General features: G+C 34.3%; 1 protein-coding gene across 2 annotated transcripts in view; it reads right to left on the bottom strand.

Annotated features, from left to right (window-relative positions):
• Rbm27 (RNA binding motif protein 27) overlaps positions 1-18,103 on the bottom strand; it is a 79,411-nt gene that overhangs the window by 16,032 nt on the left and 45,276 nt on the right. For both annotated transcript variants that reach the window (XM_026384362.2, XM_026384361.2), the window contains exons 9-15: positions 17,474-17,638; positions 14,495-14,644; positions 11,491-11,635; positions 9,555-9,708; positions 7,829-8,125; positions 5,021-5,161; positions 805-924 (exon numbers count right to left, since the gene is read on the bottom strand). In XM_026384362.2, the coding sequence (XP_026240147.1) occupies positions 805-924; positions 5,021-5,161; positions 7,829-8,125; positions 9,555-9,708; positions 11,491-11,635; positions 14,495-14,644; positions 17,474-17,638 (1,172 nt within the window). The remainder of the gene's footprint in view (positions 1-804; positions 925-5,020; positions 5,162-7,828; positions 8,126-9,554; positions 9,709-11,490; positions 11,636-14,494; positions 14,645-17,473; positions 17,639-18,103) is intronic.

The following is an 18,103-nucleotide window of genomic DNA, read 5'->3' as shown; positions in this document are numbered from 1 at the left end:
ACAATGAAACTCAGAACTGAATAATATGAATGACTACATATGTTCATAACTATTTGAATACTAAATGAATGCTATAGTTTATGTGAAATATTATCCAATAACAAAACCAAAAAGGATACAGTAAAGCAAATGCTGAAATAAAAATGTTTGCTTTTCACTAGGTGCTTTGGGCTAGGAGTGTTGCTCTGTGGTAGAACACTTGCTTAGCATGTATCAGGCCCTAGATTATATCTCCAGCACTATAGAAAAAATAAAGAAAGTATGTGCTTTTTTCCACTGGAAAGAAAAAGAAACATGACAGAACAAGGGGCAGTGGTGCAAGCCTGTAATCCCAGTAACTCGTGAGGCTGAGGCAGGAGAATCCCAAATTCAAGGCTAAACTCAGCAACTTGGCAAAAACCTGTCTCAAATTAAAAAATAAAAAGGGCTGGGGATGTGGATTAGTGGTAAAGTGTCCTTGAATTCAATACCTCGTCCCCCGCCCCCCCCCAAAAAAAATTATATAAAATTTAAGGCTGAGGGTATAGCTCAGTGGTAGAGCATGTGCTTATTATTAACATACGTGAAGTCTTAGGTTCAATCTCCGTGCCAAAAAAATAAAAAAGTTATTCCTTTTGTTTGATATGGCCACTGAAAGGCACTGTGAAACATTTTTTTGTTTTGTTTTGTTCATTCTTTTTCAGTTTTTGACTCCACATTAAATGGAGAAGATGTATGTTCTATAACATGAACTGGTTTAAAAGTATTAACTTCTCAAAATTCAATAGGTCATTTCCTCTGCAAGACAAGAACTGAGATTGGTACCTGTTTTTTTTTAAGAACTTCTTGAACATCATGAGACTTAGACCCTGAACAAAGTTTTGAAGGTGTCTTTAAGTTTGAGGAGCTGTAAATCGTTTTTGGATGGCTTGGACTTGGAAATATCTAAAAAAAACCAAAAACAAAACAAAACAACACAAGAATATGATTAAATTAAACCTTACTGGTGCTTAAAAAAAAGACTACATAGTTTTAAATTTCTTACGGGTTAATTTTTTTTTAATATTTTAAATGCTTCATTTATAAAAGCTGGTTCTTCACACATGACTCCAATTGTCATTCAACATTATTAATTTTTAGCTACAACATTTTGTTTCTAAATGCAATCCCTTATTTTTCAAGATTTAACTGTAAGAAAAAGAAGAGCAGCTCCCAACACCTAGAACCTGGCCTGCCTCTCAGATCTTAGAGCCCTTCTGTTAAACACAATTTCACAGAATAGTAATAGCAGACAAAGCCACTGTTCTGACTGGGATGGATCAAGACAAAAATCAAGATCACTGCACAATCAGGACTGAATACAGATTAAAAACATTAATATTAGCCAAATCATAAAAATGACTATCCTTCTAATCATGCTCATAAAAATGATAGATACTTCTTTACCAACTATAGCTTTAGGTTCTAGTCTACCCTCTTTTCTTTCTTTTTTGTGATACTGGGGATTAAACTCAGGGCCTCACACATTAGGCAAGTGCTCTACTACTGAGTTACATCCCCAATCCTAACCTTCCCTTTCTTGGTATAATGTATTGAGATATCTAATCCTACTTTTTTTAAATCCTGCACCAAAATCACCTGAATACAGCCCAAATCTTAAAATAAATCCTTTTAAAATCCATGGTTTCATTGTGTGTAACTTCCCCCACAGAATAATGAATTCAGCTTGTTTAAACTATGGTTCTGTTCCTGGCTGTCTTTGTCTATAATATAATAAAGTTATTTTCCATAAGCAAAATGCCAAATAAGGACCCATATTTTCCAATAACTGGAAATCCTTCTAGAATCAAGTTATTTCAAATTATAATCTTAATATCAATTTAATAAAATAATATGTGCTTATAATAAAATATAAGTACTTGGCTCACAAATTTAACTTTGCAAATAACCAGGAGGTGTCCATCTTCACTTTGCTGGTTTTGGTATTAGATTCCTTTCCTTTTCTAAATAGATGACTCTACAAGTACTCTCCCTTCTTTAAGGCACATACAGCTACAAAGGATACTACATTCTATATGGTTCAAGTCTTCCCTTTCATACTGCTCTTTTCTTTCCTTCTTTCTGCTTTTTAATTAATTTTGAATATATAAGAGATGCAGAAAATAAAAGGAATTCATAGAAATTGTAACAATAAAATATCCAAATATAAAACTTCTCTCAATCTCCATAAGATTTAACTATCCTCAATATACCGGAAAATAATAAAACTATACAGGAAATTACCTATACAGGAAAGCCCCTTAGATACCACAGAGCTAACATTCACATTATTATTTTATTATTCAAATTAAAATGTCAACACCTACAATTTACTGAGTACTTATTATATGCTAATAACTTCTTGTTTACACTTTATCAACAACACAATTTTTAATTTCCATAGAAACTCAGCTTATTGAAAAAAAAGTTAATGTTTATGAACTGTCCATCATAGCCAGTAAAACAAATCAACTAAGGATTTGTCTTTAAAAAATCATTTTTTTTCTTTGTTTGTTTTTCATAATGGAATTTCGGACATTCAAGAGTAGAATTGTAGAAAACACTTGATATATCCATCCCCAAGCAGCAATAAATAATGATCAGTACATAAAACAATTTTATTTCATTTATATCCCCAACTACTACATTCTTACCCAAAAACCTTACCACATCATCTATAATATTTCAGTTATAGTTCTAAAAGAACTTCTTTCTTCTTCTTACATAACCAACCACAATACCATCATCACACTTAAAAGATAGCACTAATTCTTAAATATCCACATCTCCAGTGTGTATTATAATTTTCTAAACATTTTTGTCTCATAAACAGATGGACTAAAATCCAGATAGTACAATTCAGTATATTTCCTTTAATCTATATTTTCCCTCGCCATCTCTTTCTAGTTTTGCAAATTACTTGTTCAAGAAAACAAGGCACTTATCCTGTAGAAGAATCCTGTAGGGATTCTGTAGAATCCTTTAATAAGTTCCTCTGTTCCCCAATTTTCTTTTAAATCAGCAGATAGGATCTAGAGCTTTGATGATATTTTTTCTCTTTGACAATGTTCTGGTAATCTTCAACAATTTAGGGTTTAACAAAATATTCTATATCATCCATAACACCAGACTTTAGACAGCCATTTCTTCAAGGACCCACGTTTCTTTGAATGTTAAAGGTGTTTAGACCTTTTCAGTGAAGAGAACTAAAAAACATTTTGGGGTTAAAGATAAAATATAACTATATATATCTATACTGATACTCTCAACTTAACAGCAGGCCTACAGTGTTGTTACTTAATCTCTCCTCCTTTCAACCATTCTGAAAAATCTCAGTTGTCAATGACATCAGCTTATAATTCCTCATTTGATTTATCCTACAATGCCCACAAGTTAGTTTCATAACACAGGCTGAGCATTCCTAATCTGAAAATCCAAAATCTTAAATGCTCCAAAAATCTGAAACATTTTTAAGCATCAAGATGATACCACAAGTGGAAATTCTAAAGTGTAAACAAGAAGTTATTAGCACATAATAAGTACTCAGTGAAATCATTTCACACACAAAATTATTAAAAATATTGTATAAGACTAACTTTTAAACTACAATAATAAGGTATATATGAAACATAAATGAATTTCATATTTAGACCTGGGTAGATTGCATTAAATATACGTAAAGATTCCAAAATGTGGAGAAATTCAAAATTGAAAATTTGCCCCAAGCATTTTAGACAAATACTCAACCTGTGCCAACATTGCCAACACCATGATTTTTAAAAAGAGCTTTTTAAAATTGCTTTTGGGGCCTTTTAAAATGCATGTACAACATTTTAAAGGAATTAGACTCTACTGATAGGCACTTGGGTTTTTTGCGATTACAAGGAACTTTCAATTAGTAGTAGCCTTGCACATATACCTTTTCATATTTTGGCTACGATATCTTTGGCAGAGATTCTGAGAAGGAAGATTACTAGTTTAAAACAAATGTACACAAAATTTTGCCAGATACTGCCAGATTTCCTTTTATGAGAGTTGTATCGTTTAGCATTTCTATTAGCATCTAAACTTCAGCTATAATTGGAATTATCCTGGCTATGAAGTGATTAATAAACGGTCTAATTTTATCTTTTCCATATGGCTATTCAGTTATCCCAGTATCATTTATCAAAAAGTCCTTTCTTTTCTTCACTAATATGGGATATTTTGTTATAATATAATAAATTCCAAGTTGCAAATGAGTCAACTTCTAGATTTTCTATTATTTTCTATTATCTGTCTATTCATATGCCAATACTAAATTGTTTTAGCTAAAGAGACTTTTTATAGTATTTTTTGGGATAGCCCTGTGTTCTTTTTCAGGGTTTCCCTGGCTCTCTTTCTAATAATCTCCATGCTAGATATTTACTGTATAGATATATTCCTAAAAGCAAAAGAAGCTACAAGACATTTCAAACTAAAATTTCTAGGAGTAGGGATATATAGTTCAGTGGTAGAATACTTGCCCAGCATACATATAGAACCGAGTTCAATCCCCTTTTTTAAATTATGACGAATTCCCTTCACTATGTTTTTATTAATGAGGGAAAATGAGTAAAGAAATAGACTGTGAAAGATATCTACCTATTAGTAAGTACCTAAAATTCTCAGATTCCTACTTAACTTTTTTTTGGGCCATGCAGGGAATCAAACCCCTAGCATTCCACCATGAGCAACATTCCCAGCTCTCCCCTACTTAGCTTTAAATTGAAAAAAAATTAATTAGCAAATTTCTGTAATTATGGAAATTAGGAAGATATACCTTCCACATTAAGGTCAGCTGTCACACTTGCCTTGATTAAGGAAGTAAGATGTTACAAATCTAGATGCTAATCAATTTGTTTAGACATTTGGGATTTTTACAATTATAAGGAACTTACAATTAATAGTAGCTTCTCTTTGTGTCACTGAATGATTCTAAATATATATGAAATTCACAGAAATATATATGAAATCCACACACCTGGCAATCCTCCCCAGCACCACCGGACTGATTCAACAAGTGTGACGCATCACTCTGGTTACCACTTGCATGTCCAAGACGATGTTTAACAGGAACTTTGTTAAGAACATATGCACCTGATGTCTGTGGTTTGCCCATCATCTGCATACACAAAACAAATACACATGTGGAAAACATTTAAAAACACACCTAAGAATGACATACATGTAAGATAGTGGTAACCTGGGAAAGAAGATAAGGAAATGAAAATGGGACAGTGTGTCAATTATCCATAGTTTTTATTTTTAGAGATGGGTGAATATACAAATGATTATGTTACATTATGTACACATTTTGGATATCTAAAATGTTACTACAGCTGAATATGTAGCTGAGTTGTAAAGCATGAACTTAGCATTCATGAGGCCTCTGCCTTCAGTGCCAGCACAAAAAATAAATTAATTAAATATGTAACAATAAACTGCATACAGATATATTTTTTTAAATGCTACAATTTTTATTGTTCTAATATATAATGCTTTGAGAAAGATGGCTTAAAATCACAGTAGCTTAGTATGAGTCATGATGTAAAATGATGGTCTCAAAAGGCAATCATGAGGGCTGGGGATGTGGCTCAGCGGTAGCGCGCTCGCCTGGCATGCGTGCGGCCCGGGTTCGATCCTCAGCACCACATACCAACAAAGATGTTGTGTCCGCCGAGAACTAAAAAATAAATGTTAAAAAAAAAAATTCTCTCTCTCTCTCTCTCTCTCTCTCTCCTCTCTCACTCTCTCTTTTAAAAAAAAAAAAAAAAAGGCAATCATGAGGGCTGGGGTTGTGGCTCAGTGGTAGAGTGATTGCCTAGCATATGTGAGGCACTAAGTTAGATCCTCAGTACCACATAAAAATATAAATGAAAATAAAGTTTAAAAAAAAAAGGCAATCTTGAGCTACATTAAAAAAAAACATGGTTTAGGGGCTAAGGATATAGCTCAGTTGGTAGAGTGCTTGTTCAATCCCCAGCAAAACACACACAGACAGACACACACACACACACACACACACACACACACACACACACAGAACATGGTTGAATAATCATAGAGGGGATGGGATCACTCTTTTATTCACTATTTATCCAACATCTAGGGTAAGTAAGTACTCAACTCTGGGCCCTAACGTGATGCAAGATACAGACAAAAATGAATGAAGGCTTAGATGCTACAAGACAGATGATTGATATATATATAATACATATATAAATATATATAATATAAATATATATAATATATATACATACATAAACATATATATACTATAAATATATATAATATGTATACATATATACATATAGACACTATAAGGAATACCTTTTTGTCTTTAAACGCATTTAATATAAACATGAAAACACCTAGGTGGAGATTATCATTATTGTCAGCAACTAAACAATTCTAACACATGGTGTTTGTTCTTTCCTTCCTTTAACTATTCATTAAAATGTCTTCAAAAATAGGTACCGGGCATGGTGGTACATGCCTGTAATCCTAGTGGCTCAGGAGGCTGAGGCAGGAGGATCGCAGGTTCAAGGCCAGACTCAGCAACTTAGTAAAACTACAAGCAACCAAGTAAGACCCTGTCTCAAAATAAAAAATAAAAAGGGCTGGGGGTGTGGCTCAGCAGTTGAACCCCTAGGTTCAATCCCTGATGCCATGGGAAAAAAAAAAAAAAAAAAAAAAGTACCAGGCCCTATTTAGTCACTGAATAAAATAGTTAAAATCACAGTTGGAGTTTCCATTCCAGCTTGAAATGGAATAGAATTTTTCTTTTCTTAAATTTATTCGTTTATTTTTGTAGTACTGGGATTGAATCCAGGACCCTGTACAGGCTAGGCAAGAATTCTACCACTGAGTAGAGCTCCAGTCCCCAGGAATAGAATTTTCCTACATAAGAAAAAGTAGATCAAATAGATACAGGGAGAATAAAATAAGTAAATCATCTTTAAATTTAGAGTTGTTCAGTGGTGGGCAGTTGTTACACTTCAGTTCGCATATAAATCACTTAAAGAGTACTTTTTAGCCAGGTGTGGAGTTCATGCCTAGAATCCCAGTGATGCACAAGCCTGAGACGAAAGGACTGCAAGTTCAAGGCCAGCCTGAACAACTTAGCAAAGCACTAAGCAAGTTAGTGAGAACCTCTCTCAAAATAAAAAATAAAAAGGGCTGAGGATATAACTCTGTGGTAAATTGCCCCTAGGTTAAATCCCCACTACCCCCAAAAGAGTACTCCTTGAAACATGTAAATTTGGGGGCCTCATATCTGAGATCAACTCTAGATTTGTCCTACAGGTGAGGCCAGAAGTCTGCAGTGAGAACAAGGATAATAGCACTTTTCAAATTTTTTAGTGTACATTAACAATCACAAGGAGAGCTTGTTAAAACATGGATTCCTTGTCTTCACACTAGGATAGGATGGGTGAAGCCCAAGAATCTCCATTTCTACTAATCAAATGCTGCTGGTTTGCAAATCAAACCATGAGAATGTCTAAGGTAGAAGACTCAAGAGCCAGTTGAGGATGGTGGCACACACCTGTAATCCCATATACTTGGGAGGCTGAGGTAGGAGGATTGCAAGTTCAAGGTTAGCCTGGACAAATTGTCAAGATCATGTCTCAAAATAAAATTAAAAAAGGTTAGAGATGTAGCTCAGTGGTACAGTGCCCTAGTAACGCCAAAACAAACAAACAAACAAAAAACAACTCAAGGGACACAAATTGAGAAGTACTGGCCTACGGGTGGGACTAGACCTCTAATTCCTACTGAACCAAATTACCTTCTGGATACCTCCATGCACTGAAGGAGGAGGAGACTGGGGCACCAGCACCTGCTGCGGATGAAGGTGCTGTGGCAGGTGATGATGCTGCTGTGAGAGATGACTCAATGTTTGCTGTTGTTGCAGGAGAAGCTGTGTTGGGGACTGCAGTGCTGGTTGCTCGTTGTTTTCCCTATGCCACAGAACTCGAATAAATCGGTTGTTTAGAACTGCTTCTGTGCTAGAAATAGCCTTCCTGGCCTCCTCGTTGGTAAGGTATTGGATGAGGGCTGCTTCAGGATCACCCTTAAAAGCAACCTTTAAGAAAATAAATGGAAAGAACTTAAATTCCCAAGAGTAGGGGATAGTTAAATAAATTATGAACCATTGCTATGAGCTGAATTATGTCCTCCCAAAATTGTAATGTTGAAACCCTAACCTCCATGGACAGTCTTTTAGGAATTAACATTCAATGAGATCATAAATTTGGGCCTTAATTGGATAGGTGGTTTTGTGAGAAGAGGGCCAGCTATCTGTAAGCCAGGAAAAAAAGCCCTCACCAGGAACCAAATCAGCCCAGCATCCATGTCAGTGATTTGCACCTACCTACTTTAAGTCATGTACATTTTCTTTTTTTTTTTTTTAATTTTTTAATATTTATTTTTTATTTTTTAGTTTTCGGCGGACACAACATCTTTGTTTGTATGTGGTGCTGAGGATCGAACCCGGGCCGCACACATGCCAGGCGAGCATGCTACCGCTTGAGCCACATCCCCAGCCCCTGTACATTTTCTTAAATGCCATAAAGAAATAATGATGTAGGAAAATTTTAACAGGAAAAAAAAAAAAGAGGGATATTTGGTATAATCACATTTTTTTGTGATTTTCAGTGTGTGGAGCATTTTTAAAAAGAGAATATGTGTTATGTATACTTCCATGTAAATATAAACAGCATGTCTTTTCATCAAAAGATAAACAGTCATCACTGCCAAGCAGTAAGATTTGGTGATTTGTTTTTTCACTTGTGTTTAATATATTTCCAAGTATTTATACACCTGAACATCTACTACTTTTATACCCAAGGAAAAAAATGTTTATAAATTTCTCAAAAAGAACACTTTTTTTTTCAGTATATTGAAATACCAAGTCTCCCAATACTATTTCTTAAATTCAATTATATTGTGGCTTAATGATAACTAGCAACTATCAAATTGAAATTTCAAATTAAACTTGTCTTTCTTTATGTGTTATAACACCCAACCACAAATTCAAATATCTAACAAGTACACAACAAAATAAAAAGGCTATAGCTTCTTTGGTCCTGGATAACATATTCTACTGCCTAAAACTCTCAATGTTAGAACCATCCTTAAACAATTAGTATTTCACTAAGATATATAAAAAAAAAAAAAAAATCAGTCAACAGACAAGATTACAGGCTTAGAAATTACCAAAAATCTCAGTTACTAAGTTATAACACATAGGGGAGAAAAAGTCATTTGTTAAGATGTAGGACTATCTTTTTTAAGAGGGGTAGCAGAGAAAAAAAATCAAATGAATTCACAAGAACAATTCAGCTTCACAATTCCACTATAAAGGTGGGTATATAGATACACAGTGTAAAGTTCATAGCACTTAAAAGAAATGATCATAATTACTACTGACTCATTTAAGCAAGGTGAGCTGATAAAACACTACCAAGACACACAGAATATATGGATTCTGTTATTCATATAGTCACATTTACCTGGATATTAACAATAGTTCCAAATTTGCTGAAGTGTTCATTGAGCTTGGTAATGTTGTTCAATTCCTGAGGGATTTTCTTGACTTCTAATTTGGTGTTTGTATACTGATTCTTTCGCAAGAATCCTGGTTTACTCTGATTGTTATTCCCTTGCCTGAAACAAATATTAATAGATCCTCGTTAATTCTCCCACCTCATGCGTTCCCAAGAGGTAAATTAGCAAAGTAAGTAAAATTCCTATTTATTTAAAAGCGTTTTGGGAGAATGGGGATATAGCTCAGTTGGTAGAGTGCTTGCCTCGCATGCACAAGACCCTGGGTTAAATCCCCAGCACAAAAAAAAAAGTTTTTTGTAAGTTCTTAGCATTCTTCAGAAATTACTAAGCAATTCTCACATACTCCTTTTTTTTTTTTTTTTAAGTTGTTGGACACAATACCTTTATTTCATTTATTTTTATGTGGTGCTGAGGATTGAACCCAGGGCCTTACACGTGCTAGGCAAGCAATCCACGGCTGAGCCACAACCCCAGCCCAACATAACCCTTATCTTGATAAAATAGGTGGAGAGAAAGAAAAAAAGAGAACTGTGTGATATTACAAAAAGAGGCCAAATTGACAGTAAAAATCATGTTGGGGGCTAGGGATGTGGCTCAGGCGGTGGCGCACTCGCCTGGCATGCGTGAGGCCCGGGTTCGATCCTCAGCACCACATACAAACAAAGATGTTGTATCCACCAAAATCTAAAAAATAAATATTAAAAAAATTCTCTCTCTCACTCTCTCTTTAAAAAAAAAATAATCATTTTGGGCTGGGGATGCGGCTCAAGCGGTAATGCGCTCGCCTGGCATGCGCAGGGCGAGGGGTTCGATCCTCAGCACCACATACAAATAAAATAAAGATGTTGTGTCCACCAAAAACTGAAAAATAAATACTAAAAAATTCTCTCAAAAAAAAAAAAAAACATGTTAAAAAGACCTACAACAGGCTGGGGTTGTGGCTCAGTGATATGATGCTCTAGGGCTAGGGTTATGGCTCAGTGGTACAGTGCTTGCCTAGCATGCATAAGGTACTGGGTTTGATCTGCAGCACCACATAAATGTAAAATAAAGATATTGTGTCCACCTAAAACTAAAAAATAAATATTAAAAAAAAAAGACCTACAACAATTACCAAAGCCTAACATTAAAGCAAGGATAGAGCTCCATATTTTTCTTTTTGGGTACTGGGAATAGAACCCATGAACTACATCCCCAGCCCCCCCCACTTTTTTTTTCTTGAGACGGGTCTCAATAAATTACTGAGGCTGGTCTTGAACTTACATTCCTCCGGCCATAGCCTCTGGACTCAGTGGAAATACTGGCATGTACCACTGCATTCAGCCTAGAGCATCATTTTTTTAAATTTTTTTTTTAGTTATTCATGGACATTATCTTTATTTTGTTTGTTTTTATGTGGTGCTGAGGACTGAACCCAGTGCTTCACATGTGAGAGGCAAGCACTCTGCCACCGAGCCACAATCCCAGCCCTAGAACATCATTTTCCTTTTTTGGGGTGTGTGTGGTGCTGGGGATTGAACCCAGGGCCTTATGCATGCAAAGCAAGCACTCTACCAACTGAGCCCTACAGCATCATTTTTCAATAATGAGTTTTTCAACTTTTGCAAAGGTACAAAACTTTTTCTTCTTTTTATTTCTAGTGTCACAATAATTTTTAATATTGCATTAAGTACAGAAATAGATATGTTACAAATATCTATTATGTTATTGTTAACTTTTCAATTTTTAGGACATTCTAAACATGTCTCCTGGAAGCCTAAATTTGAGATACATAATTTTCAAATAATGGTTAATGACAATTCTTAATTTTAACAATTTTACTAATTCAATCAAATCAACAAAAACACCAATTAAATGTTACTATCAAGAAAATTATCTTACTTTCCCAGCCAAGGTTTCTTTGTGAGTGGCCCTTCCAAACCACTCATAGCTCTTTTTCGGCTATCTGGTTCAAGAACTACTCTGGTTATGTTGCTATTAATTGAAACAGGAACTGGTGGTTCAGTCTGGATGACAATATTAGCAGCTGTTGGAAACAAAAATTCATATTACTGAGTTTTGTGGGAATTTCAGATGATTAAAGTATTTAGTCTAAAAAAAGAACTATGAATAGCTTTCAACTACTATCATTGCCTTTTTGGAAATGCCTAATAACAAGAAAAATTACAATGCTTCTTTATTCTCTTTTAAAAACTAAAAATTCAAGTTAAAAAACTTAAAGGCAACCCCAATGTAATAACTAATTCAGGCATAGATCATCAATGCGTTAAAAAATTACTGGATAAAGGTTACTGAAGAACACCACTCTACAAATTACTTACTTATAAAATAAATATATCACCTTAGAGAAATAATCAAACTTAGCACCATTAATGAAGGGACATTATCTGTCTTCAGATGTAATCCCAGAAGTTGTTCACCATATTGTACGAACTGGATAGTATATTATGGAAATACGATTCTTACTGGGCAATAATACTGTGCTTATTTAGGACTATGTATTATTCTTAGATGTAAGCTAAAAGTTTTAAAGTGTCACAGCATCTGTCATTTACTTTCAAGTCATTCAAGAAAAACATGAGGGAAGAGGAAGGTCAATACTGTATAGTGACATATTTCAAAACAGTTATGAACAAAACACTATAATAATACTGTAAAACATATACTTATCAATGGCGGGAAGAAATGAATTGAACAAAAAAGTAAAATCACACAAAACCATGCATATTATACCCTGAGTATTTTCCCCTAAATTTAGCAACTCCATCAAGCAAAGAATAACTTATTGGGCATAGAGGGATGGATACAGGTGGGAAGTACTATGTTCCACTTAATCTATGCGACAATAAAGGAAATTATGACATAAAAGCTCATTCATTTCACATGTATTTCTTAAGCAACTATTTTATAGCTCTGAAAATGTAGAAGATTTTGGAAATAAATTAATGAATTAATCCTGCCCTTGTACGCTTTGTGTTTTAGAAGGCTAATGGAGGAGACAATAATTGTGATATTATAAAACATTCTAGAACTTGAGATGCCCTGGCACTTTCCTTAAATAGTTCTTATGATTACCACTTCACATTGCCTAATGCTTTTCTTGATTGAGGTGCTTCGTTAAAACAACAATAATAAAGATATCTGGAGGTTAAGTACTTATACGAGATGACAAAGCAAGTATTTAGTATATAAACCACATGACTTCTTCAGTGACAGAGATTATCTATGGATTACTATGTATGAATGTACAGACAGACCAGACCAGGTTATTTACAAAGGGAAGACATGAAATCATTGAGAACCTGAACTTCCCACTAATTTCAGGTAACTAGGTTAACAATATGTGCAACAAAGAAGGTAAGAACTTATTTTTTTGGAGTTAGGTAGACCTGGGTTCAAATTCTAGTTCTGACCCTTAGAAGTTGTGTGATTTTGGGCAAATTCTTTAATAATATCCCCAGTGGCTTCGCTTTTGAAAAATAAGTATAAAAACAGTTATCTCTTTTATGAGCTGTTGTAAAGAATGAGAGAACTATATATATATATATGCATAAATATAAATTGTCAATAAATTTATGTTTATACAAATTTAAGTATAAATATAAGTATTTACAAATATATTTATACATACAAATAAAATCATATATCACATATTTATAATATATTTCTCTGTGTGTGTGTAGTGGGTATGTGTGTAAGCACATTATAGGCATTTGGTATAATCTTTTTTTTTTTTTTTTTTTTTAATTTTGGTACCTGGGTATTGAACTCGGAGGTACTCAGCCACTGAGCCACACCCTCAGCCCTATTTTGCATTTTATTTGGAGACAGGGTCTCACTGAATTGCTTAGAGCCTAACTGCTGAGGCTGGCTTTGAATTCATGATCCTCCTGCCTCTGCCTCCCAAGCCACCTCATCCGACCATTTGGTACAATCTTAAAACAGTGGTAATAATATTATTAATGACAGTAAAGACGAATAAAATCAGGACAGCAAATAATAGGAAAGTGTTCACCACATGATTAAATTAGAAAATATGTTAAGTATGGCATGTGGCCAGTAACTCAAGCTGAAATTAAATTTTGGAAATTTAACTAAAGCAATAGTAACTGGAGTCACCACACTTGTTAAATAATCTTCTTTTGGCCAGGCGCAGTGGTACACAGCCATAATCCCAGCGGCTCGAGAGGCTTAGGCAAGAGGATCACAAGTTCAAAGCCAGCCTCAGCAAAAGCGAGGAACCAAGTAACTCAGTGAGATCCTGTCTCTAAATAAAATACAAAATGGGGCTGGGGATGTGACTCAGTGATCAAGTGCACCAGAGTTCAATCCCTGGTGACAAAAAAAAATAATAATCTTCTTTTGGAGGGTGGGGAAAAAGAGATTATCAACCCATATTAAAAGTAAAGGCTAATGTCTAATCTTGTGTTGTTTTTAATTTTTTTAATTTTTAATGTTTGTGCCTAAGCTTTGTAATAGGTTCTAAACTATGGTTTTACTGTTTTAGGTCCTCAGTTATTAGCATGAAACAGAACTCTCAGGGTACAAATAATGAGTTATTTGAGAGAAAGAGAACAATCATTTCATCTTCTATACTAATATCTAGCATAATACCTTGCATACAGCTTAAACAGTATGAAGTCCTATGCCCCAAAAAGCAATTAAATAACATTAATATTATCTGTATTAAAAAATGAAAATATTCTAACTATTGCTTTAAAATCAAAATTGGAGATAAAATTTTAAAATATTTGAAGTGATTGCATAATGCCCTTCAAAGAGAGTATATACATTATTTCCTCAAATGAGGTCAGAAATGCAAATGTAATAGCTATCCAACTACTGCATTACACTTATTATCAGATAAAGTTCAAGACATTCTCACCTCTTGGATTTGCATCCATATCTCCAGATGTTAGACCAATCAGGTTGGGACGCTGTGTCTGTGTTCTTGAAAAGAACTGTCTGTACTGTGATCTACCAGAGCTGGTAATACTAGGAGCTTCTGGGTTATAACCATCAGGTTCATAAGTATCTAAGGGAAAACAAAACAAAACATAACAAATCAGAAAGAAGTTAAACTACTTCCCATTATTATAAATAACTGCTAATAAATAAATAATAATAAACATATATTCTTCAACAAATATAATTATATCAACCAGCATATATTTCTTTTTTGAGTTATAGTTTATAGATACTCTGTTTGAAAGTGAAAGAAAAAATACTATTATCACAAAACATAAATATACCCATTTTCAAACTCTGATATACTACCAGATTCATTCACTTAGTCATTTCTACCCTATATATTAACTGCCTAATCCAAACTTCAATACATACTTCATGTATTATGTATACCATATATGGAAGATTGATGAGTTTCATGTCTTACCAATTCGTTTGCCTATCTGCACTTCAAAGTAAAGAAGTATTAGCTGGTTTTATATATGTATTAAAATTTTTTTTTCAAATAAAACATCTAGATAAGTTTTATATTTATAAATAATTATCTTAATATGACCTTCTTCACTTTTATCAAATGTCCTATATCTTCCCTAAACTAAGATTTTAATTTTTAAAATTATAATATTAAATAGTTATTATGTTAATGCTAAAAAATTTCTGAAAGTATTTATTTCCAAATGGTATAAATCCTTTTCACCTTCCATAAAAGGAAAAGCTTATGAATTAACTGAAAAACTAATTTTTATAAATGTTATTTAGAAGTCCTTGTGCCCTTAAGTGGTTCACATTAAATTTAAGTTTTAAGGTAAGGTACATTCAAATCTTCAATAATGATCAATTACTTCTACGATCCAAAGTAAAAGATTAGCAAATTATCCCATTTAGGGATCTTTCTGGACTCATATAAGCATTTGAAACTGCAGTGCCTATCTAAATGAGCACTATTAGGATTCAGAAGTCCTCAAAGAAGCAAATTTCTCACAACCCTCTTAGATTAAACCTCTCCCCTGAATACTGTGTTTTCCCTAACTTTACATTCATGAGCAAAATTTATATTCTCTCCTTGCACAAACCATAAACAAGCTACCATGAGCCTAAACAATAAAATGACATTAAAGCACAAATGATTCTGAGATATTTGGCATTAGAACTAAAACTGCTAGTCAGTACTTCTTCTCCCTACCTTCCCTCCATTCTTCCCCTTCTGGTTTTGAAAGAGTTCATGGGAGTAGCACAGAAGGGATATCAGTGTATTAAAAACTGATCCTCTCTTATTGTTTACTTCTTGAAATGTTTGTCTATTTTATTTATCTTTTCAAATGTTAACCAATGTTGAAATTAATCACCGGAGCCCTTTGTGCTGCCCTACTCAGAAGAGAATGACTCAGGAGATATAATTAATTATTATCACAATAATTTTCCTATCATAGAATTTACATTTTATTCTCAAAGCTTTCATTAAGCCTCAAAGTAGTCTGATGATAGTTAACAAAAGCACAACCAAACAGATGCTTTCACCTCAAGAGATAGGAGGCTATACTTACACTTATCTGGGTTTCATATTCAGGCTTCACATTATTTAAATATTTCAGCTTCTGCTCTAAGCCACGCCCCCACTTTTTTGTTTGTTTGTTTCAAGACAACTATAGTTTAATAGTGAGTATACCCTTTTGACAGAAACTTGCATTGGAACAATATGTAGCTTGAAAATAAATCTCATCTACTTGCTTAATTAAAGCTGAATGTGTTTAAGACTGACATAATTTGATGATACGTAAAATAATAATTTCCATGGTTTTTGTAAGTGTCTAAAAATTATATAACATACAAAATAAATGCCATTTTATATTTTTAAAAAATCAGCAAAATATGTTTAAAAGTTTTCATTTACCATGTGGCATTACTAACAAAATCTTGTACAGTCAAGGCTACAAAAAGTTTTAAAGTTACATAATCAAATGTCCCTGTTCTGTAATTCCTGGGAATACACATAACGCCAATAAACTTAAAAGTCCTTTAGTTAATTATGATGAACTGAAATCTAAAGGCAAAGTGAAAAAGGTTTAAAAAAACAAAAAAACAGTCTCATGAGACAAAGCAATTCACAGATCTTCAAAATATACACATCAACAGGAGGAAAGAGTTCTTTTCAAGAATCACCACATTACATTCAATTAGTCCATACAATGAGAGGTAGAAGGGGGGATAGGGATATTTTATCCATAATCAGCAAGAAACCAATTTTTTTTGTTTATTTTAAAGAAAAATTACCCTAGTTTTTCCTCATAATGTATAACTAATTAATTAGAAAACACTCAAGTAGCCAGGTGCAGTGGCACATGCCTATAATCCCAGCAGTTCAGGAGGCTGAGGTGGGAGGATCATGAGTTCAAAGCCAGCCTCAAAAAAAAAAAAAAAAAAAAAAAAACAGCCAGCATCAGGGGTGGAGCAAAAAGCCAACTCAGCAACTTAGCATGTCCTAAAGCAACTTAACAAGACCCTGTCTCCAAATGGAGTATAAAAAAAAAAAGCTAGAGATGTGGCTCAATGATCAAGCACCCCTGGGTTCAATCCCCAGTACCAAAAAAAAAAGGAAAGAAAATACTCAAGTAGATACTACCTTCCTGTCTACTCAATCAGAAATTAGCATGACTTCATTACTGAGACACAGAGAGTTAATACAGAAGACACCAGAAGATGACAGACACAAAGGGGGCCTATTCATCTAGTAGCCAATAAAAACAAAGCAAAGCAGCAGAGGAACACATAATAAAACAACCTAAGAGTTTAAATAGGAATATGTGACAGCAGATCAGGATGTCAGGCCACCTCTTAGGTGACCAGCTTAAGGTATAAAAGATCAGTAAGGTGGATGGCCATCTGCAGCAAAGCTTACCTGGGACCAGAGGGGTGGGGCTGGAGACTGAGGTATGATACCCAATGGAGGATCCCATGAGGTTTCGAGGTGGCACCAAACGAGCAGCCAACAGAGGAGGCGGTGTCCCCAACTGAAGTCGCTCAGATGCAGCAGCACCATGTTCACGAGAGTACATGGGCTGTCCTATAGAGGAAAGAATAGGAGGGCAGCTGGGATTGAGAGTCACAAGCTTCTCTTAGGTAATGGTGTACTTCCTGAGACTGAGCCAAGACACAGAAATTATACCAACAGGAACAGTAGTTGAGAAAGAAGTTACTGAGATTCTTTCTAACTCAAGAAAGTACAGACTCGGGCTGGGGATGTGGCTCAAGTGGTAGCGCGCTCGCCTGGCGTGCGTGCGGCCCGGGTTCAATCCTCAGCACCACATACCAACAAAGATGTTGTGTCCGCTGAGAACTAAAAAAAATAAATATTAAAAATTCTCTCTCTCTCTCTCTCTCCCCCCTCTCTCACTCTCTCTTAAAAAAAAAAAAAACTTGGAAAAAAAAAAAAGAAAGTACAGACTCGCCACTGGTTAGGATGCATTCAGGTATAAACAAAATAAGAACTAGGTAGTACAATTACATAATCTCCATCTTTTAGAATCTT

Source organism: Urocitellus parryii, chromosome 1, assembly GCF_045843805.1.
Source record: "Urocitellus parryii isolate mUroPar1 chromosome 1, mUroPar1.hap1, whole genome shotgun sequence".
NCBI classification, from domain to species: Eukaryota; Metazoa; Chordata; class Mammalia; order Rodentia; family Sciuridae; genus Urocitellus; species Urocitellus parryii.
Note: the sequence above shows the minus strand (reverse complement) of the source record. Positions and strands in the feature narration are given on the sequence as shown.